Here is a 21,899-nt window from a genome sequence, read left to right on the forward strand (position 1 = left end):
TAAACGGTCCATGTAGCGGCAATCAGAGTAGGAAGAAGGTGAGGGCGAGTGGGAACATCGTGGTGGACATAAAATATGGTGCGGACAACCAAGGGAGCTGCAGGGAGGCCTTTAGTGGTGCAACAGAAGCCCCATTCGTGATGCTCAATAGGACGAGTGTGTTGTCGAGTATTAAAAAAACAAATCCAAACAAAGGGACACAGACCCTCAACAGAGAAAGCTGTGAAGTCTGTGTGGATACACCAGGCAGCCGGGTGCGTCCAGCTAACAGACGGCTGGACCTTCCCCCCAAAAAGAGGCAGAGTCTTGCATCAAAGCACAAAGCTACAATGGTGCTGCTTGTCTCAAAGGAAAGATCTAAGCAGGACAGCAATGACAAAAATAATGAAAGCTGGAATGTTGAGGGGAAAGCGGACATCCTTCCACGCAGAAGGTGCTCTGCATCTGAAACAAGGCGGATGGGAGGTGAAGGAGACTGATTCATGGCTACAACACAAACAGATACAAATGATAAAGGGCAGAAGGATGAAGAGGTACAGAGGAGAGGAGGTGGGGGAGGATGATGAGGAGCAACATGATCTGGAAGAGGAGCTGGCGAATAAGATAGAGGAGGTGTAATTGATACCAACTAAAGAAGGACCATGAATAATTTCACAACATAATAATAAATGCACAGAAGCACTAATCAGCAGAACAAACAAATCTTTTTTTAAAAATACCAAAATCAGCCACAATTAAAGAAATAAACATAATTAATTTTGCAGCAGCACTATTCATTCAGGAAAAAGTAACAATGAAACACCGCAAGAACAGAACAAGTTCCACAAAAAAAAACCAAGCACCACCTTGGAAGCAACGACTCGAGAGACGGAGGGAGATGCTCAGAAAGGAGACAGGACAAATACAGCAATTCCAAAGAGGAAATCAAAGCCCAAAACTAAAGAGGAGAATCCAGAAAATAAAATACAAATATAAAATTGAAAACAAAGACCTAGAGGTTATGGTTGCTGAAACCAAACTCAAAATCGAAATAATCCATAAAAAGGAAGAAAAAATACAAGGAGGATAACGAGGAGAAAACAAGGCCAGATGTTTGAAAACAACCTGAAACTATTCTACTGTGAATTAGGGAAACAGAAGGAGAATGTGTCATCCCCTCCTGAAAAAGATGAACTGGAACGATTCTGGAAAGGAATTTATGAAGATTGAAAATAACACAATAAGGAGGCGGAATGGAAAAGATCCGAAACCTGGAGGAGAAAAGCAACATCTTGAGAAAATGTCCCCAGCAATAATTGATGCAGAAAAAATAAGACAACTGGCAAAGACGGCAAACTTCAAAAGCCCAGCCCAGATGGGATCCCAAACTTCTAGTTAAAGCAATTTGATGCTTTTCACATTTACTACGCTCAAGCATTCAATTAACTCATCTAAGGGGATCAGGAAATGGATGAATGGTTCACAGAAGGTAACACCTTCCTCATCCAAAATTCTGAAGAGACCCAAATACCCCACAAATACCAGCCAATAACCTGTCTACCAACAACATACAAACTTTGAACAGGACTCATCACGGAAATAATGTACCACAACCTAATGCAGCAAGGAGGCTGAGAGGCAGAACAGAAGGGATGCAAGAGAGGATGTTACGGTACAATAGACGATCTATTACTAAACAAGGCCATACTCGAAAATTACAATACGAGAAGAACCAAATTGTCCACAGCATGGATAGACTATAAAAAAGCTTTTGACAGTGTCCCACATTCATGGATGATAAAGTGCATGCAAATGTACAAGATAAATTCCCAAATAATCAAGCTGATTGAGAAAGCCATGGATCTATGGAATACCACACTAATCCTGCAGCACTCAGAAGGAAAGATTGAAATACCAGGAGTAAAGATACGATGTGGGATCTTCCAAGGAGAAAGCCTTTCTCCTCTCGTGTTTTACGTGGCCCAGGACCCACTCTGGAACCACATTGATGAGCAAGGACACGGATACATCCCAACATCCAATAAACTAATGTCCAAAGAAACAGGAAAGGTGACCCATCTACTGTGCATGGATGATTTAAAACTCTTTGCACCGAACGAGAAAATATTGGCAGAACAACCGAAATGAAATTAGGGAAACAGTTCTCTGACAACATTCAAATGGAATTTGGCCAAGATAAGTGTGCCAAGTGCACATTCAAGCAAGGTAGACCAACAAAAGGAACAATAACAAAACTGACCTAAATACAATAATACAGGAGCTAGACAATGAAGCATCTTACAAATACCTTTGGAGTATAAGAGGGCCACCAAATTTGTCATTAAAAAATGCGCGAAACAATTACTAAAGAATACCTGTGTAGAACAAGGCTGATCCTGAAAACACATCTCACCCCAAGAAACAAAATCAGAGCCACAAACCAACTAGAAATACCAGTGTTCCTGTACAGCTGTGGAATAGTAAACTGGCCACAAGCGGATATCAAAAAACTAGATATCAAAACAAGAAAACTCCTCACTATCCACAAAATGTTCTATAACAAACAATCAGTGCATCCTAAGAATGTATGTGCCGAGGGAAGAAGGAGGTGGCGGCCTGATGGAACTCAATCAAGAGCACAGAGCAACAACTCTAGCATTAGCAAAGTATGTGAAAAGCTCAACAGACTACCGAATATAATTTGTGTACAAGCATGAACACAACAAGCCAGAAAAGGTATCTCTCACTCACCTTGCAAAAAAAACTTCCAAAAACAGATGTGATTACAAGATGTCACGCACGAAACCGAAACAGCAACGAATACAGCACCAATGATTGCAAAAAAGACAAAAGAAGCATACAAGATGAAATACCAGCAGATATATCGTGACAACTGGGAGAAAGAAAAAGAAAAAGAGCAGGGAGTATATAAAAAAGAGTTGGACAGAGTGGGGACAGACAAAGAAGGATCACTGGAATGACTAAAGAAGAGATCAGCTCAATTGGGATGGAGAATCATTGTTAATGCCAAAGACCAAGGACACTACACTAATGGCTTTAAAAAGATGGTTGGACTGAGTCAATCAGACAAGTGTAGGTTCTGCAAGGTAGAAGCGAAAGCATGAGTCATCTCCTATCGGGATGTAAAAAAACTTGTGTCAGAACAGCTGTACACCCAAAGGCACAACAAGGTATGTAAAGTGATCCACTGGCACATCTGCAGAAATTTGAATGTCCCAGTTCCACAAAACTCATGGAACCATGAACCATAAGCCATCAATGAAAACAAGAACATAATGCTCACGTATGACCTGATGATCTCATCCAGCGTGAACATAGGAAACAAAGCATTGTGACTGGACATAGTACTCAGGAACAAAAAGGAAAAGACAGCATTTATGAGAACAACACAACTTCACAACTTAGCCCATGAATCGCAATCCTTCGCTGAAGTGGGGGTGGATACTTTGAGACCTAGGAGGTCTCCGTTCCACCTTCTAAAACCCAAATTATGGAGATAACAACCAATGACGCGTGCGCGCACACACACACACACACACACACACACACACACACACACACACACACACACACACACACACACACACACACACTTTATGATTGGAAAGTTGGAGAAACTTACATCCAACCCGAACTATCTTTCCATCCAACATCTTCCATCCATTGTATGTGCAGTATAACTTGCACTTGAGGAGAAGTCTCCCCTTGGGAACATATGATCCAGGCAACATCAATCCCAACTCCCTGGAGTCCGATCTTTGAAATTTGGACTTGTTCAGCACTTGGTCGTTTAAAACCCAAGTCATGTTTGAGCAAAGTGAAGGAAGATTGCTGCTCATTCTGCACGTCGCGTTTAAATCCGAACCTACCAGAAGTATAGGGCCAGACTGCAAGGTTATTTTTCCATTCTGTTGGCCTGAAAGATAAATATGACGATTTATCAGACTTTGTCCCACACCTGCAAATATATGTTTTTACTGTAAAATAAAATGATTAATTATTCACTTACCCGAGTATAGAGAAGGAGCAAAGATGAAGAAGAACAGGACCCAGAGGATGGCCGCTGTTTGACTCATCCCTGTTGCATTCATCTTCAAAGGTGAAAAGTCCTACGCATGGAACACCGTCGATGTATATTTACTGTATATTGGACCGTTTTGTTCATAGATCGTCCAAATCTCACAAATAGCCATCAACTTCCTTTACTCTACTTTCGTTAATACACCATGTGCCAGATAAAACATACCTGGCGACTCAGTGACCTTTTGTTTTCCAAAAGGTGGTTTTGTTTGAGGAATGTCATTACACAATTCATCTTTTGAAAACACCATTGTGAGATATACAGCAAGATATTGACATTGCATCAATAAGAAGGGGGTTACTGTGTTTCTCAGTGAAGCCAGGATCGGTTACTCTTAAGATATCTGAAATTATGGGTTATCAAGTGTTTCTTCAGGACATCACTTGAATGGTAACATATATTTTTATGAAGTCCGTCACCTTGGCATTATAGGTCTTTTTACGGGGGTTTACATTATGTGTTATATGTTATGTTATATGTTTACATTTTGTCTTTTTTTTTTTTTTACCTCCGCCACCGAAGGTGGAACTAGGTTATGTTTTCACCCCTGTCTGTCTGTATGTCTGTTTGTTTGTCTGTATGTCAGTTGCCTGCAGGTCACAATTTTCAACCAATCTTCACGAGCCTCGATTCTGTATACAAAAAAAAAATAAAAATCTTCACGAAACTTCACCAAATGGTAGAGTTAGTCATAAGCAAGAAGCCTATTGTTTTTGGGGACAAAAGGTCATTAGGTCAACATTGGCCAAAGGTCACTAACCTTGTCAAATTCCTAAAATTTTCAATTTTCATCCGATTGACTTGAAATTTGAAGAGGATTTGCATATCTAGTCACTGAATTCAAACACCAATTATATTTTACGTCAACATAGACCAGAAGGTCAACATAGGCCAGATTTCTAAAATCCTCAATTTTCATCCGATTGACTTGAAATTTGAATAGGATTTTCATATCAGTGAATTGAATTCAACAACCAATTATATTTTAGGTAACATAGGCCAAAAGGTCAACATAGGCCAAAAGGTCAACATCGGCCAAAGGTAAACAACTTTTTTTCAAATTTCTAAAATCGTCAATTTTCATCCGATTGACTTGAAATTTGAATGGGATTTTCATATCAGCGAACTGAATTCAACCACCAACTATTTTTGAGATCAACATAGACCAAAATGTCAACATTGGCCTTAGGTCAACCACTTTTCTCGGATTTCTAAAAGCCTCAATTTTCATCCGATTGACTTGAAATCTGAATAGGATTTGCATATCAGCGAACTGAAACCAACCGCCAACTACTTTTGCGGTCAACATAGACCAAAAGGTCAACATATGCCAAATTTCTAAAATTGTCAATTTTCATCCGATTAACTTAAAATTTCAAGTCGATTTGCATATCAAGTCACTGAATTCAACCACCAATGATTTTTGAGGTCAAAAGGATGCTCGACTGAGTGCCATTCTACTTTGTTCTCTTTTGCCAAGTGTCACTAAGTGATTTTTCATTTGTCTGTTTGTTTGTCTGTTTGTTTGTGAACAAGATATCTCAAAAAGTTGTCGACGGATTCGGATGAAATTTGGCAGAGATGTCGGGTATGTGATGAGGACGAAATGGTTAGATTTTGGTGAAGATCCGGATTCGACTAGTATAATTTTTTAAGTGATTCTTCACCATTGGGAGATAGGGCCAAAAACGATACATACCACGATATCTCAAAAAGTTGTAGACGGATTTGGACGAAGCTTTGTGGAGAGGTTGTGTGTATGACAAGGACGAATCGATTAGATTTTGGTAAAGATCTGATTATGGCTTCGGATACGAAAATTATTTAATTTTTAAGTGATTTTTCACCATTGAGAGATTGGGCGAAAAGTGATATATAACATGATATTTAAAAAGTTATGGACGAGTTATGACAAAAGTTGGTGGACGAGTTGGTTAGGTGACAGGAACAAGCCGATTAGATTTTGGTTCTTGTCCGAATCTAGATCGGGCCTATCAGTGGGATACAAAACGTAAACTGTTCAGCCTATTGGAGGTATGCGCTCTACCAAGTGCTGCTCTAGTTTCTTTCTTTTGTATGTCTTTTTTTTCTTTTTTTCATCATGCTGCTTATTTTTTTTTTGTCTGGTTTTGAATTTGTACCTATATGCAGGGCAAAGACATTAAGACATTTCAATGAAATATTAAATAAATATGGCGTTGATGTAACAGAGGCATGATGTGCCAAATAACCACCACCTACATAATGGCTCCTTGTATCACAGGTTCAGTTTGTTTTCACTTATTTATACTTTGTAACAAAAATCATGGCTCAGAGAGGAACAAAAGTATAAATATAGTATTTACCATTATACTGTACTTATTACAAATATATTTGAAACTTTGTCTGCTCATGTGCTCATGAGCTCATGCCATATTACATGCTCATGCCATATGCATGCCATATTATTGCCATAATTATTGCCATAATTATGGCATAATTATGGCATATGGCATAATTATGGCATAATTATGGCAATATTATTGCCATAATTATATTATTGCCATTATTATTGCCATCTTATATGCATGCCATATGCATATTATGCTCATGCCATATTACATGGATAAAAATAAATAAATAAAACTAGAAGAGCTCTTTCCGAACAAAAATTCCATCGTTAACTGAACTATTATAGCCCACTGCTATGGCCCATGGCCCATACACCCACCCGTATCATCCATGCACCCCTTTATGTCGCATACATTGCCATTATCCATAGCTTTATTGATTGATTATTGGCATATTTAACAACCATTTTTGTGCACATTAAGGCTAAATTGCATCAAAGATGAATATGAAAAAAAAATTCAAACTATATTCCCCATGGCTAGTCAATCATACATATGAAGTTTTGCATCGAACTGTTTAAGTGGTGCTGGGGAAGATTTTTTACATTTTTTTTTTCAATACAATATGGCGACCAGACCATGTGACCAATGATGTAATAATATTAATTCTTCACTCACATCAGGCCGTAGATCAGATATACGAAGCTTCAGATTTTTTTGGATAAGGATTTCCATTCGACAAATTATGGCTGGAACACCACTTCACCGATGCCATAATAATAATCGCCCTATATACCCCATGGGGAGGTGATGGCATATGTCAAGTTTTCACATGTTTTCTGTTGATCGGTTTGTGAGATGTCCCAATCTTTTTCCTTTAATCCAATATGGTTGCCATACCTTGTGTCCTATGACAGCAGAGTTATCAATAAAATATTCTCCATGGGGAGTCCCTCCTACTTTTTAAAGTTCAACATTGATTGAACAAACGGTTGTAGAGAAAAAAAATTTAAAGCGAAAATATAGACACATGGACACAGACACAGACAGATAGACAGACACGGGCATTACAAGTCTCGCAACCTATTCAGTTGAGACTAATGAAGGATCAATGATTTTGAGAAATTCCAGGATTACAAGAATAAAGCAATGATGCTTTATTCGAGGTCACAAAGGTTTGATAAAGATAACAAGGAACATCCTCTTTTTATCACTTTTATGAAACCCGCTTATTCAAAAAGTAAAGTCAAATTTGTATCAGGAATATAAGCATCTGATACAATCATATAATGTTCCTCAATTTTTCCGGAGCCATGTTTTACTTCATACTATCTTCGATGCAGACCATGGTTTACCTCTTACCACCTTGAATCCAGATACCAAATAATAAACAGTCTATATCTCCCAATTTTATTCCAGCTTCAACTCGAGCTATACAAACATAATGACAGTCTAACTCAAGCCCTAACACTGACCCCAGAGGACAGTAAACAGACATATCAGGGGAGTTTGTCTCTTGCGAAAGGCTTCGGGAGAGTTGAGGATGCGGATGTGTGCGTGCGAGGACAAAACCACAAATTGTGGTTTAACAGTCTTATCACTCTTAAACACAAAGGACTGGCAGGATGACCCAGAGAGGTATACGCACAATCGCCTTTAAGCTGTCTAGCCGGGGTTCGATTCCTGACCCAGCTATAAACTGTCAGCCCAGTGTTTCACAGGCAGGGTGATTCATCAATGTGTGTGAAGACCCTAGGATGGACGTTAAACTGGGTGCCCCATCTGTTGGCATTAATTGTTAGACGTTAAAGATCTCACGGGGTCCATCGTGAAGAGTAGGCGAGCACCATGGCCAAATTCCTGCCCTAACTAGTCGAACATCAGGCCTGACCAGCTGGTTCATGAAGACTCGGGCCAAGCTTCCCATGGCCGTCCCCACACGAAAGGTGGGATAATGGTGGCCGTTAAAGAAGAAGAAGAAGAAGAGTACTCTTAAACACAAGAAGCAAGATACAATGAGTACAGAATTCCGCATGACAGTCTAAATGAAACTTTCAACATCGTTATCATTCAGATAATCATTAAAAATAGTCATTGATTGATCTTCTGAAATAGATATAGAGGTAATAGAGGAGCTAACCTAATGAAAATGGTGTAATATGGGGCAGTGATGGGCAGGCATGAAACACACGGATGGACAATGTTAGTGAAAGTAGAAATAAAAATCCTAAGTTTGTACGATAAAAATCCCAAGTTTGTACGATAAAAATCCCAAGTTTGTACTATAAAAATCCCAAGTTTGTACTATAAAAATCCCAAGTTTGTACTATAAAAATCCCAAGTTTGTACGATAAAAATCGACACGAACATGTATTAAGAGTTAGAAAGAGGAACTTATAGGAAATGGCGGTGCATATAAAAACTGGATCTCTGGGCCTCAACAATAACTAGAATAAGGAAGCAAGGTGACCTGTTGAGAGGACCAATAGTCACAAAGCAGGAGTACAGTTTTATCCTTACAATGCCATTTATCTTATAATAGTGAGATACCAAATTATCATATTCATTATTGGTAAATAATTGCCATGGCAACAAGGTACAATAAGACATTATCAACAGCCAACCTGGTTGAAAAGCCTACTTTTGAGGTAGATTAAGGTTACATAAAAGGTATACATAAACAGGTGCACAAATAGTCATGAAAACAAATCAACACTTACAGGTGCCTGGAAGCTTCACCAAGTCACTTGTGACTTCATAGAAGGGTCTGCTATTGTTGTTTCAACGGGTGTAACACGACAGCTGCTCTCAAACCCAGAGTAGCACCAAAGCAAGCCATTTATGAGGATCCTTTCCAAAAGACTTGCCCATGCGCGCTCCTCGTCTTCACCCAAGTCTAATATGCCTGGTTGTCTGTCGAGGCAAAACGGTGCCGAGATTTCGGACTGAGATCCGCACTTGGCCAGCCGACCGTCTGTGCGTCCTGCTGCAGAAAAAACAACAAATAGAGTGAATGAAACACCACGGCAAGAACAACAGGGATACGTGGAGTGCATGGGAGGGACGAACAGACCGACACATTGCCACGCCTCGCTTTCCATGTCCTGTTCCTCTTCTTAATATTGGTTTGCTGAAAATGCCTTTACTGAGCTCTTTCCACCTCCCCGGTACCACAACAAACACCTGTTCTAATTCCATCAAAATCACCATCTGCGCACCGTCACCTTCATTCAAACCCAGTACATCTCCATTTTTTCAGGACCCTCATTATTATTTGGAGAAACAAGATATACCTCAATTTCTTCACGACACCTGAAGCCAAATTCACTCGCAATGGCTGGCTGATAAACCCTTTGAACGACCATGTCCCCCAGGTGTTACTACATTTCAACACAATTGACAACAAATCTCAATAAAAACACCATTACCGATCCAAAACCTGACTTTCAAACTAAACGTCTGATGAATAATTGTTGATTATTGGGATAATTGATTGTTGGGAGACATAAAGATCTAAATAGTGTCTTTAACAAAGAGGAGTCAATTGTTATACAGACACCCCCAGAGAAATCCTGAATTCCTGGCCTAACACGCTCTGCAAGCTCCAATCCCTAGTTGAGGCCCAGGTGCTCACTCAACCACTATGGTGCAATGGACATTGCTAGAACCTGAAAGTTGGCCAGGATAAGTAGCAACAACAAAAGTCAACTGCAACAACACAATGAAAGGCAGGGCACCAAGGGGAAATCAACAGAATAGATTAAGGCTGTGAGTTTCTTTCGCTGCATCATTAGGGATTAAAAGAGACGATGATTGATGCAAACACATTCAGGGTCAGAAGGAGGGAGAGAGAGAGTTGGGATTTTCCATACAACAATTTGGGTGCAATTTGGATGAATATGTATCAACTAAATTTATATCTCTTCCTGGTTACGCCCTCCTCTGGAATAATATACCTGAGCCTTGTCCTGGAGGTGGGGTTGCTATCTATATCAAAAACTCTCTTCCTCACTCTCTTTGCACTGCCCTCTCTCCACGACACCAAAGGAGTACCTTTGGCTACGGCCTCCCCTCCGCTCCCACCTTTTGTTCATATGTGTTCTGGTCCGTCCTCCAAACAGTGATGACTCCATTTACAGTCACGTGAAAAAGGAAGCACACCCCATGTAAAGTTTGACTTTTTCAACCTATTTCAACATACAGCTATTTGATCTTCATTTGAACAATATTGATAGATAAAGGTGATATAATATAACAAATATCATGAAACATTTACATTTTGTAGTCCATTGTATAATTTAAATAAACATAAATGCAAATTTCACATGTGGAAAAAGTAAGTACACCCCTACATTTATCACTACTTCAAACACCTAAAATTAGAATCAGGTGCACCAGCTCAGGTGCAAATAATGAGAACATCGTTAGAGAGGATCTTGGAGGAACCTGACTTATTTAAACCTCAGACATTTAGTTTGGTTTGCTCTTTGTTGTTGAAGTGTGCGGCATCACCATGCCTAGATCAAAAGAGCTCTCTGAGGCCTTCAGAAACAAGGTTATAGATGCCTACGAGTCTGGGAAGGGATTTAAAAAGATCTCCAAACAATTTGAAATCAATCATTCGACTGTCCGGAAGATCATCTACAAGTGGAGAAGATTCCAAACAACTGCCAACTTGTTCAGGCCAGGCCGCCCCAGCAAGTTCAGCTTGAGTGCAGACCGCAAGATGCTGAAAGAAGTCTCTAAGAACCCCCAGAATGTCATCACGGGACCTACAGGTAGCTCTTGCCACTGTTGATGTCAAAGTGCACGAGTCCAGCATTAGAAAGAGGCTGCACAAATTTGATCTGCATGGGAGGTGTGCCAGGAGGAAACCTTTGCTGTTCAGAAAGAACATCAGGGCAAGCCTAAAGATAGCCAATGAACACTGAAGCAAAGACCAGCACTTCTGGAACAATGTGCTCTGGACAGATGAGTCAAAGGTAGAGCTATTTGGCCACAGTACCAGAAGACATGTTTGGCGAAAACCACAGACAGCATTTGACCAGAAGAACCTGATACCAACTGTAAAGCATGGTGGTGGAAATATTATGGTTTGGGGCAGCTTTGCTGCATCAAGGCCTGGGCAGCTCACCATCATAGAATCCACTATGAATTCTTCATTCTACCAGAGGGTGCTTGAGGATAATGTGAGGCCATCTGTCGGAAAGTTGAAGCTCAACCGAAGGTGGACCTTGCAACATGACAATGACCCTAAACATACCAGTAAATCCACCAAGGAATGGCTGAAAAGAAAGAAATGGAGGGTTCTGGAATGGCCAAGTTAAAGCTTGGATCTAAATCCCATCGAGATGTTGTGGGGGGATTTTAAACGAGCTGTGCATGCAAGAAACCCCGCAAACATCGTACAGCTGAAAGAATTCTGCATGGAGGAGTGGGCAAAAATTTCTCCCAGTCGATCTCAGAGACTGGTAGACAGTTATAAGAAACGCCTACTTGAGGTTGTTTCTGCCAAAGGGGGCAATACCACCTATTAGAGCCAAGGGTGCACTTACTTTTTCCACATGCGAGATTTGCATTTATGTTTTTTTAAATTATACAATGGACTACAAAATGTAAATGTTTCATGATATTTGTTATATTATATCACCTTTATCTATCAATATTGTTGAAATGAAGATCAAATAGCTGTATGTTGAAATATGTTGAAAAAGTCAAAACTTTACATGGGGTGTCCTTACTTTTTCACGTTACTGTACATCTCCCTGTCTGACAACATGGACCAACTTCTATCCACTCATCCAAACTCTCTCTTCCTCATATGTGGTGACTTCAGCTGTCATCATGCCAGCTGGCTGCATGGAGGTACCTCTCTCAGCAGCCATGGCATCACAGCAAAGGGCTTCTGTGACTCACTGGTACTGACACAATTTGTCAATTTCCCGACCCGGATCTCAGTCAATGGAGCATCTTCTCTTCCAGACTGCAAGACTGGTTATGAGTAACTTCCCTGCAAATGTCTGCTGCTCTTCTTCTGCTCCAATCGGTTCTTCTGATCATATGCTTGTTAAAGTAGATCTCTCTCTGGCCATTCTCAGAGAGCCTCCTCAGCACCGACGAGTCTGGCATTTCACTCAGGCAGACTGGCATGGTCTTCAAGCAGCCATAAATTATCTGGACTGATCTCTACTGCCTCTGACATAAACTCTTCCTGGGAATTCTTCCAAAGTAAATTGCTCTCTTTCATGCACAAATTTATCCCATCTCGTCTTTTTTTTTTTCTTTTTTTTTTTTGTATACAAGATCGAGGCTCGTGAAAGAGCGAACATTAATCACACAGAAAGACAAACAGACACACAAAACAAATAACATCGGGAGCGGTAGACAAGATGGGGAGAGAGGGGGAAGGACACAAACACAACATTTGAGAGCAGGGACCGAGAGACATGGAGACATCGAGAGAACTGTGGGAGGGAGAGGGCTTTGGGGGGGAGGCATGGGAAGGGGGGGGGGGGGTGGGAGAGGTATAAAACATATGGACACTGCCAAGACTTCCAGGAAAGAAGTTGGAATTTCAAACAAGGTGGATCTGGGGTGAATTAGTGGGGGTAGAAAAGATCAAGGTTTTGGATGGGGGAAGATAAGAGATGGTGGTGAACAGCTGTTTTGAAGACCTGGAGGGAGGAGTGTGATTGAAGTGAGTGTGGGAGTTTGTTCCAGAGGCGGGAGAAAAGAGGAATGAAAGAGTGAAGGTGAGCAGAGAGCCGAGATTTCGGCAGTTTAACCATCAGAGGGTGGCTGGCAGATCTTGTGCGACCTGTAGGAATATTTGGGGGACAGAGCACAGAGAGAGCTGGGGGAGCAAGGCCGGAGAGGAGTCGGTAGAAGACAGAAAGACCACCTACCTGCCTGCGGTGAGTGAGTGAAAGGCCCTCAGAGATAGCTTCATCGCGGGAGATTCCAATGATTCTGAAAGCTTTGGATTCAACAGCGTGAAGCCGAGCCAGGTGTGAGGCAGGAGCACCAGCCCATAGGGGAGAACAGTATTCCATTGAGCTGCGGATGAAAGCCTTGTATGTGGTGAGGAGCTCAGGTGTGCCTAGGAAGGACTTCGCACGACGGAGGATGCCCAGTCGGCGACTGGCTTTGGAGGCCAGCTTGGAAATGTGGTTTTCCCAAGAAAGATCATGGCAGATGGTGAGACCCAAAAGCTTGAGCGACAGAACTTCTTGGAGAGGATTGTTGAGAAAGTAGATGGGAGGGTTGTCCAGTCGATTTTTTCGGAGAGACATAGTAAGAGTGTGAGATTTGTCAGGATTGAAAGACATGTTCCACATGTTTGACCAGTCTGTGATTTTGTCCAGGTCTTCAGAGAGTGAGGAGGCTGCAGACTGCCGATCTGAGGGAAGAGGATTGGAGCGGCAGAGAGTGGAGTCATCAGCAAAGAGATACAGAGGATTTTCCAGAGAGTCGGAGAGATCATTGATAAAGACCAGAAAAAGCACAGGGCCCAGCACACTGCCTTGGGGAACTCCAGCCTGAACGGGAAGGGGAGATGAGAGAAATCCATTCAGGGCCACACGTTGACTACGACCAGAGAGGAAGTCCGCAAGCCATGCATGGAGATTTCCATGGATACCATAGGAGGAGAGTTTGGTGAGCAGAGCTGGGTGCCAGACCGTATCGAAGGCACGTGATATGTCAAGGGAGACAGCTCTGATTTCCTGTTTGGCATTGAGGACCTCCATCCATTGTTGAGACAGCAGAAGCAGCATGTCCAGAGTAGAGTGACCTGGTCTGAAACCAAATTGATGATCAGAGATCAAGCCATTGGAGAAGAGGAAAGCCAAGGGTGCACTTACTTTTTCCAGGGTGTCTTCAGTTGTTATGACCTTCCTCCCGTCCGTGGTACATGGAATCTTTTGGTGACGCAGTTGCCCTGAAACAACTTGCCTTCACCTACTGGAAGGCAAATCCAACTGAAGGCAATCTCATTTCCTTTCACAAAGCCCGAAACAAGTGTGTGCCTACCCTCAGGAGAGCCAGGAAGCACTATCTCTCCACACTCAAGACTGAACTCTCACACCTGTCTCCTTCCTCCAAATCCTGGTGGCATCTGGTCAAATCTGTTTCTGGTGTTTGTTCCCCCTCCATCCCCTCCCTTACCTCAAACTGCGACACAGCTGACACAGAACGTGAAAAAGCCGAATGCCTCAACTCTATGCTTGCCTCAAAATCTTGTGTCCCGAACCCATCTCTCTCTGTACCCACCTTACCCAGTCGAACCCAGCTGCTCCTGGACTCTGTGTCCTCCTCTCCTGACAAGGTGGAGAAGTTTTTGTCAAACCTCCACTCTGATTCTGCAACTGGACCAGACGGCATCAGCCCACGGGTCCTAAAATCCTGCTCTGCCGCTCTATCTCACCCTCTCTATGTTATTTTCACTCTCTCTTTTGTTCAAGATCATCCGCCATCTGCTTATAAATCAGCCAACATTACCGCTTTACAGTCACGTGAAAAAGTAAGTACACCCTTTCCATAGTCAAAACTTTACATGGGGTGTACTTACTTTTTCACGTGACTGTAAACAAAAAAGATGCTAAAACAGATCCTTCCAACTGCAGACCAATCAGCCTTCTCCCAATAATCAGCAAGGTCATGGAATCAATCATCGCTTCTGACATCAAATCCTTCCTCTTCTCCAATGGCTTGATCTCGGATCATCAATTTAGATTCAGACCGGTCACTCTACTCTGGACATGCTGCTTCTGCTGTCTCCACAATGATGGAGGTCCTCAATGCCAAACAGGAAATCAGAGCTGTCTCTCTTGACATATCACGTGCCTTTGATACAGTCTGGCACACCGCTCTGCTCACCAAATGCTCATCCTATGGTATCCATGGAAATCTCCACGCATGGTTTGAGGACTTCTTCTCTGGTCGTAGTCAACGTGTGGCCCTGAATAGATTTCTCTCATCTCCCCTTCCTGTTCCGGCTGGAGTTCCCCAAGGCAGTGTTCTGGGCCCTGTGCTTTTTCTGGTCTTCATCAATGATCTCTCCGACTCTCTGGAAAATCCTCTCTATCTCTTTGCTGATGACTCCAATCTATGCTGCTCCATATCTCATCCCTCAGATCGTCAATCTTCAGCCTTCTCAATCTTTGCAGACCTGGACAAAATCACAGACTCGTCAAACAAGTGGAACATGTCTTTCAATCCTGAAAACTTCAAATTCTCACGGTGTCTCTCAGAAAAGACCGACTGGACAACCGTCCCATCGACTTTCTGAACAATCCTCTCCAAGAAGTTCTGTCATTCAAGCTTTTGGGTTTCATTATCTGCCATCATCTTTTCTGGGGAAACCACATTTCCAAGCTGGCCTCCAAAGCCAGTCGCCGACTGGGCATCCTCCGTTGTGCGAAGTCCTTCCTTGGCATACCTGAGCTCCTCACCATATACAAGGCTTTCATCTGCAACTCAATGGAATACTGCTCTCCCCTCTGGGCTGGTGCTCCTGCCTCACACCTAGCTCGCCTTCACGCTGTTGAAACCAAAGTTTTCAGAATCATTGGAATCTCCTGCGATTAAGCTAACTCTGAGGGCCTTTCACTCACTCACCGCAGGCAGGTTGGTGGTCTTTCTGTCTTCTACCGACTCCTCTCTGGCCTAGCTCCCCCAGCTCTGTCTGTGCTCTGTCCCCCAAATATTCTTACAGGTCGCACAAGATCTGCCAGTGATCCTCTTCTGGTGAAGCTGCCAAAATCAAAACTCTCTGCTCACCTTCACTCCTTCATTGCTCTTTACTCCCACCTCTGGAACAAACTCCCCCACTCCCTTCAATCCCACTCCTCCCTCCAGGTCTTTAAAACAGCTGTTCACCACCATCTATTGTCTTCCCCCATCCAAAACCTTGATCTTTTCTACCTCCGCTAATTCACCCCAGATCCACTTTTTTGAAATACCAACTTCTTTCCTGGAAGTCCTAGCAGTGTCCATGTGTTTTATACCTCTCCGACCCCCCCCCCATACCCCCTTCCCATGCCCCCTCCCCCCAAGCCCTCTCCCTCCCACAGATCTTCCGTTGTCCATGTTCTCTACTGTTGTACTTGTGTGCTTCCCTCTCTCTCCCCATATTGTCTCCTGCTCCCTTTATTATATGTTTTATGTGTCCGTTTTTTGTGATTAATGTCAGCTCCTACACGGGCCTTGATCTTGTATACAAAAAAACCAAAAATCAGTTCCTCTTTTCTCCGGTTTGTGGAACTGTCTTGCTGAGGCTATTGAAATCCAGTTTCTCCAGGGCTTTTTCAAGCAGTCGAGAGGGTGCACAACCATCTCATATCCCCATTAACCTAACCAAACACAACCCAATCCTCCTCTTGCAGGTGACTGCATTTCTGCCCTTACTTACTCGCCTCTCTTTCTGTCCATGAATTACATGAGTATACCATTGTATCATTGCATTTTTACCATCTGTCGCGTCACTCTTCTATGAGCTTTGATTGTGTTGTGTGTGTGTGTTTGTGTGTGTGTGTGTGTGTGTGTGTGTGTGTGTGTACCATGGGGTACAGTAGTTCTTCATATGGAGCAATGGCATGGGAAAAATATGGTCACCCGATCAAATGTTTAAACAAGAAAGAACAATCAGATTGCAGACGCTCGCCAGGACGTATTGTTCGTGGTTTTTAAGCCTTTGTGTTAAATTAAATATGGCGACCGAACAATGTGACCGATGACGTCCTGATTATTATTTTTTTCTCCACCAATTTATCCCTAGATGATGCTCAAGAAATTTCATCTTGATCGGATGAACTTTTTTTGTACTTGTCAAATCATGACGTCATAATGGGGGAACCTATGACATCATCATTAACATGTTATTCCCCATGGTGAGTTCTTTACAATGAGCCATGTCTCAATTTTTTCTATGCAGCACTTTTGGAGATATAGAGGTGCAAGATTTTTCGGTTTTCCAAGAGGGCACCCATACCACGTGACCTATGACATCATATTTATCATTAAAAAAATTATATAGCAGAAGGTGCACCTATGGTGAAAATTCCCTGTCAATTGGACCAACGGTTGCAGTGAAAATCATATTTATTCAGTGCAGACAAACAGACAGACAGACAAACAAACAAATGAAAAATCACTCTTGGAGCGACACTGAGCAAAACAGAACAAAACAGAATGGCATTCAGTCGAGCATCCTTTTGACGTCAAAAATAATTTGTGGTTGAATTCAGTGACCTGATATGCAAATCGTCTTCAAAGTTTAAATTAATCAGATGAAAATTGTCAATTTTAGAAATTTGGCCTATGTTGACCTTTTGGCCTATGTTGACCTCAAAAATAGTTGGTGGTTGGTTTCCGTAAGCTGATATGAAAAACCTTTTCAAATTTCAAGCAATCGGATGAAAATTGAGCATTTTAGAAATTCGAAAAAATTGGTTGACCTTTGGCCTATGTTGACCTTATGACCTATGTTGATCTGAAAAATAGTTGGTGGTTGAATTCAGTTCGCTGATATGAAAATCTTATTCAAATTTCAAGTCAATCGGATGAAAATTGAGGATTTTATAAATTCGAAATTGTCGTTGACTTTTGTCCTATGTTGACGTTTTGGTCGATGCTGATCTCAAGAATAGTTGGTGGTTGAATTAATTTAGGTGCTCTGAAAATCCTATTCAAATTTCAAGTCAATTGGATGAAAATTGAGGATTTTAGAAATGCAGAAAAAAGTGGTTGACTTTTGGCCTACGCTGATCTCAAAAATAGTTGGTGGTTGAATTCAGTTCGCTGATATGAAAATATCATATAAATTTCAAGTCAATCGGATGAAAATTGAGGATTTTCAAAATTCGAAAAAAGTGGTTGACTTTTGGCCTATTTTGACCTACGCTGATCTCAAAAATAGTTGGTGGTTGAATTCAGTTCGCTGATATGAAAATATCATATAAATTTCAAGTCAATCGGATGAAAATTGAGGATTTTCAAAATTCGAAAAAAGTGGTTGACTTTTGGCCTATTTTGACCGACGCTTATCTCAAAAATAGTTGGTGGTTGAATTCAATTCGCCGATATGTAAATCCTCTTCAAATTTCAAGTCAATTGGATGAAAATTGAGGATTTTAGAAATCAGAAAAAAGTGGTTGACCTTTGGCCTATGTTGACCTTTTGGCCTACGCCGATCTCAAATATAGTGGGTGGTTGAATTCAATTCGCCGATATGTAAATCCTATTCAAATTTCAAGTCAATCGGATGAAAATTGAGGATTTTAGAAATCAGAAAAAAGTGGTTGACTTTTGGCCTATTTTGACCTACGCTGATCTCAAAAATAGTTGGTGGTTGAATTCAGTTCGCTGATATGAAAATATCATTTAAATTTCAAGTCAATTGGATGAAAATTGAGGATTTTAGAAATTCGAAAAAAGTGGTTGACCTTTGGCCTATGTTGACCTTTTGGCCTACGCTGATCTCAAATATAGTGGGTGGTTGAATTCAGTTTGCCGACATGTAAATCTTAATCAAATTTCAAGTCAATCGGATGAAAATTGAGGATTTTCGAAATCAGAAAAAGTGGTTGACCTTTGGCCTATGTTGACCTTTTGACCTCAAAAATATATATGATTTTGTCGGACCACGAACCTTACCATTTGTTGAAGTTTCGTGAAGATCGGTTTTAAATCGTGACCTGTAGGCAAGTATAAGTGAGCCGACAAACAAACACACACACAAACCGGAGTGATCAACATACTTTTACATACATAACATACAACATACATACATAAATCGGAGAACTATCGATGTTGATGAAGACTTCAAAATACATCGCTGAAGTACCAAATCGGGAGATCGTTAAACCACCAAATCGTACTTATTTGTTCTTTCTTCAGCCAGTCGAGCACTCATGGCTGACGCCATTAATAACCGGCATCCCTCCCTAACCTCAAATGGCCCCACAGCCATTTTAACTCTTACACGAGCCTTGACCTTGTATACAAAAAAACCCCACTCTTCGACGTCACGACCGATATGCCTCCACCCACATTATTACATCTTATTATAATAGAGCAAACGTATGTGGTTATGTATGTCGCCATGTTTATATGCGACGAAAACGTCTTCTTCTTCTTCTTCTTAAAATAAAATTACCACCCTCTTAATTAACCCTCTTAATTGCGTTAAGACTGCTGAGACCCCTCAGACCTTTGACGACCCTTTAAATCCCCCAAGACCCTTCAGACCACCAAGACCCCTGAAGACCCAAAAGACCCTGAATACCCCAAAGACCCAAAACACCCCAAAGACCCAAAATACCCTTCAAGGCCCTGAGGCTCAAAAAGACCCTGAATACCCAAAAACCCAAAACACCCGGACGACCCAAAACACCCTAAAGACCCAAAACACCAAGAAGACCCAAAGACCCCGAAGACACAAAACAACCCGAAGACCAAAAAGACCCAGAAGACCCAAAACCCCCCCCCCCCCCCCCCGAAGACCCAAAACACGCCAAATAACCAAAACACCCGAAAGACTCTTAAAGACCCAGAGGAAACAAAAGACCCTTAAAACCCAAAAGCCTCTGAAGACACCGAAGACCCAAAGACATTTGATTGTATGTTTTAAAGACATCTTTAAAACAGCTGTTCACCACCATCTCATATCTTCCCCCATCCAAAACCTTGATCTTTTCTACCCCCGGTAATTCACCCCAGAGTCCTTGCAGTGTTCAGATGTTTTATACCTCTCCCACCTCCCCCCAAGTCCTCCCGATGTCCCTGCTCTCAAATGTTGTGCTTGTGTCCTTCCCCCTCTCTCCCCATCTTGTCTGCCGCTCTCCTTGTTTTTTGTGTTTTGTGTGTCGGTTTGACTTTTTGTGTGATTAATGTTAGCTCTTTCACGAGCCTCGATCTTGTATCCCAAAAAAAAAAAAAAGACCCGAAGACCTAAAACACCCCATAGACCCAAAACACCAAGAAGACCCAAAAGACCCCGAAGACCCAAAACACCCCGAAGACCAAAAAGACCCAAAATACCCCAAAGACCCAAAACACCCTGAAGACCCAAAACACCATGAAGACCCAAAACACCCTGAAGACTCAAAACACCCCGAAGACACAAAACACCCCAAAGACCCAAAACACCCCGAAGACCCAAAACACCCCGAAGACCCAAAACACCCTGAAGACCCAAAACACCCTGAAGACCCAAAACACCCCAAATAACCAAAACACCCTAAAGACTCTTAAAGACCCAGAGGAAACAAAAGACCCTTAAGACCCAAAACACCTCAAATACCCAAAATACCCTTAAAGGCCCAGAGGATCCAAAAGACCCTGAAGACCCAAATGGCCCTGAAGACCTAAAATACCATGAAGACCCAAAAGACACCGAAATGGTCAAAGATGCCTATCCCTCTGAAACGACGTGTGTTGAGGCGCGCTTAGTGCACCGAGTCACGCTAGTCATTATAATACTTGTACCAAGTTTGACTTAAATACATTCAGTTGTTCTCAAGTTATCACATTGTTACCTGACAAGACCTCTGACCTTTGATCTCACATTATTACAATTTATTATAATAGAGCAAACGTATGTGGTTATGTATGTCGCCATGTTTATATGCGACGAAAACGTCTTCTTCTTCTTCTTAAAATAAAATTACCACCCTCTTAATTAACCCTCTTAATTGCGTTAAGACTGCTGAGACCCCTCAGACCTTTGACGACCCTTTAATTCCCCCAAGACCCTTCAGACCACCAAGACCCCTGAAGACCCAAAAGACCCTGAATACCCCAAAGACCCAAAACACCCCAAAGACCCAAAATACCCTTCGAGACCCTGAGGCTCAAAAAGACCCTGAATACCCAAAAACCCAAAACACCCCGACGACCCAAAACACCCTAAAGACCCAAAACACCCTAAAGATCTGTTTGCATCATATGTACTTATACCAAATTTGCTCAAAAACCCTTCACTTGTTCACAAGTTGGCATACCAAGATAAATGTTACTTAACATGACCTCTGACCTTTGACCTCTTGATTCCAAAATCTAATCAGTTAATCTTTACATTATACATACATGTACCAAGTTTGAATTAGATCCCCTCATCCGTTCTCAAGTTATAAACCTATTACAGAGTTTGACCTTTGACCCCAAAATCGAATCAGTTAATCATTGCATCATAATACATACTTGTACTAACTTTGGTCCGAATCCCGTCACTGGTTCACAAGTTATCGCGGTAACAGGACTTTTACCTAACATGACCTCTGACCTTTGGAATTTGACCTACTGACCCCAAATTCTAATGAGTTAATCTTTACCTCATGATGCATACCTGCACCAAGTTTGACTAAGATCCCTTCAGCCGTTCTCATAGGCCAATTAGGCCAATTGTTCCCGGCATCCTGGAAATATTCCAAAAAACCTGAAATTTTCATTTCAACGTCTTTCGTGAAGGAAGGGCCAAACTTTTCCCT

General features: G+C 41.8%; 1 protein-coding gene across 1 annotated transcript in view; it reads right to left on the reverse strand.

Annotated features, from left to right (window-relative positions):
* LOC137421592 (interleukin-6 receptor subunit beta) overlaps positions 1–9,463 on the reverse strand; it is a 113,778-nt gene extending 104,315 nt beyond the window's left edge. Inside the window, exons 1-3 of the mRNA XM_078786044.1 lie at positions 9,132–9,463; positions 4,010–4,109; positions 3,623–3,916 (exon numbers count right to left, since the gene is read on the reverse strand). Of these exons, the coding sequence (XP_078642170.1) occupies positions 3,623–3,916; positions 4,010–4,091 (376 nt within the window). The 5' untranslated portion in view covers positions 4,092–4,109; positions 9,132–9,463. The remainder of the gene's footprint in view (positions 1–3,622; positions 3,917–4,009; positions 4,110–9,131) is intronic.
* Positions 9,464–21,899: the final 12,436 nt, after the last annotated feature.

Source organism: Myxine glutinosa, chromosome 1 (genome assembly GCF_964187855.1).
Source record: "Myxine glutinosa chromosome 1, kmMyxGlut1.1, whole genome shotgun sequence".
Lineage (NCBI taxonomy): Eukaryota > Metazoa > Chordata > Myxini > Myxiniformes > Myxinidae > Myxine > Myxine glutinosa.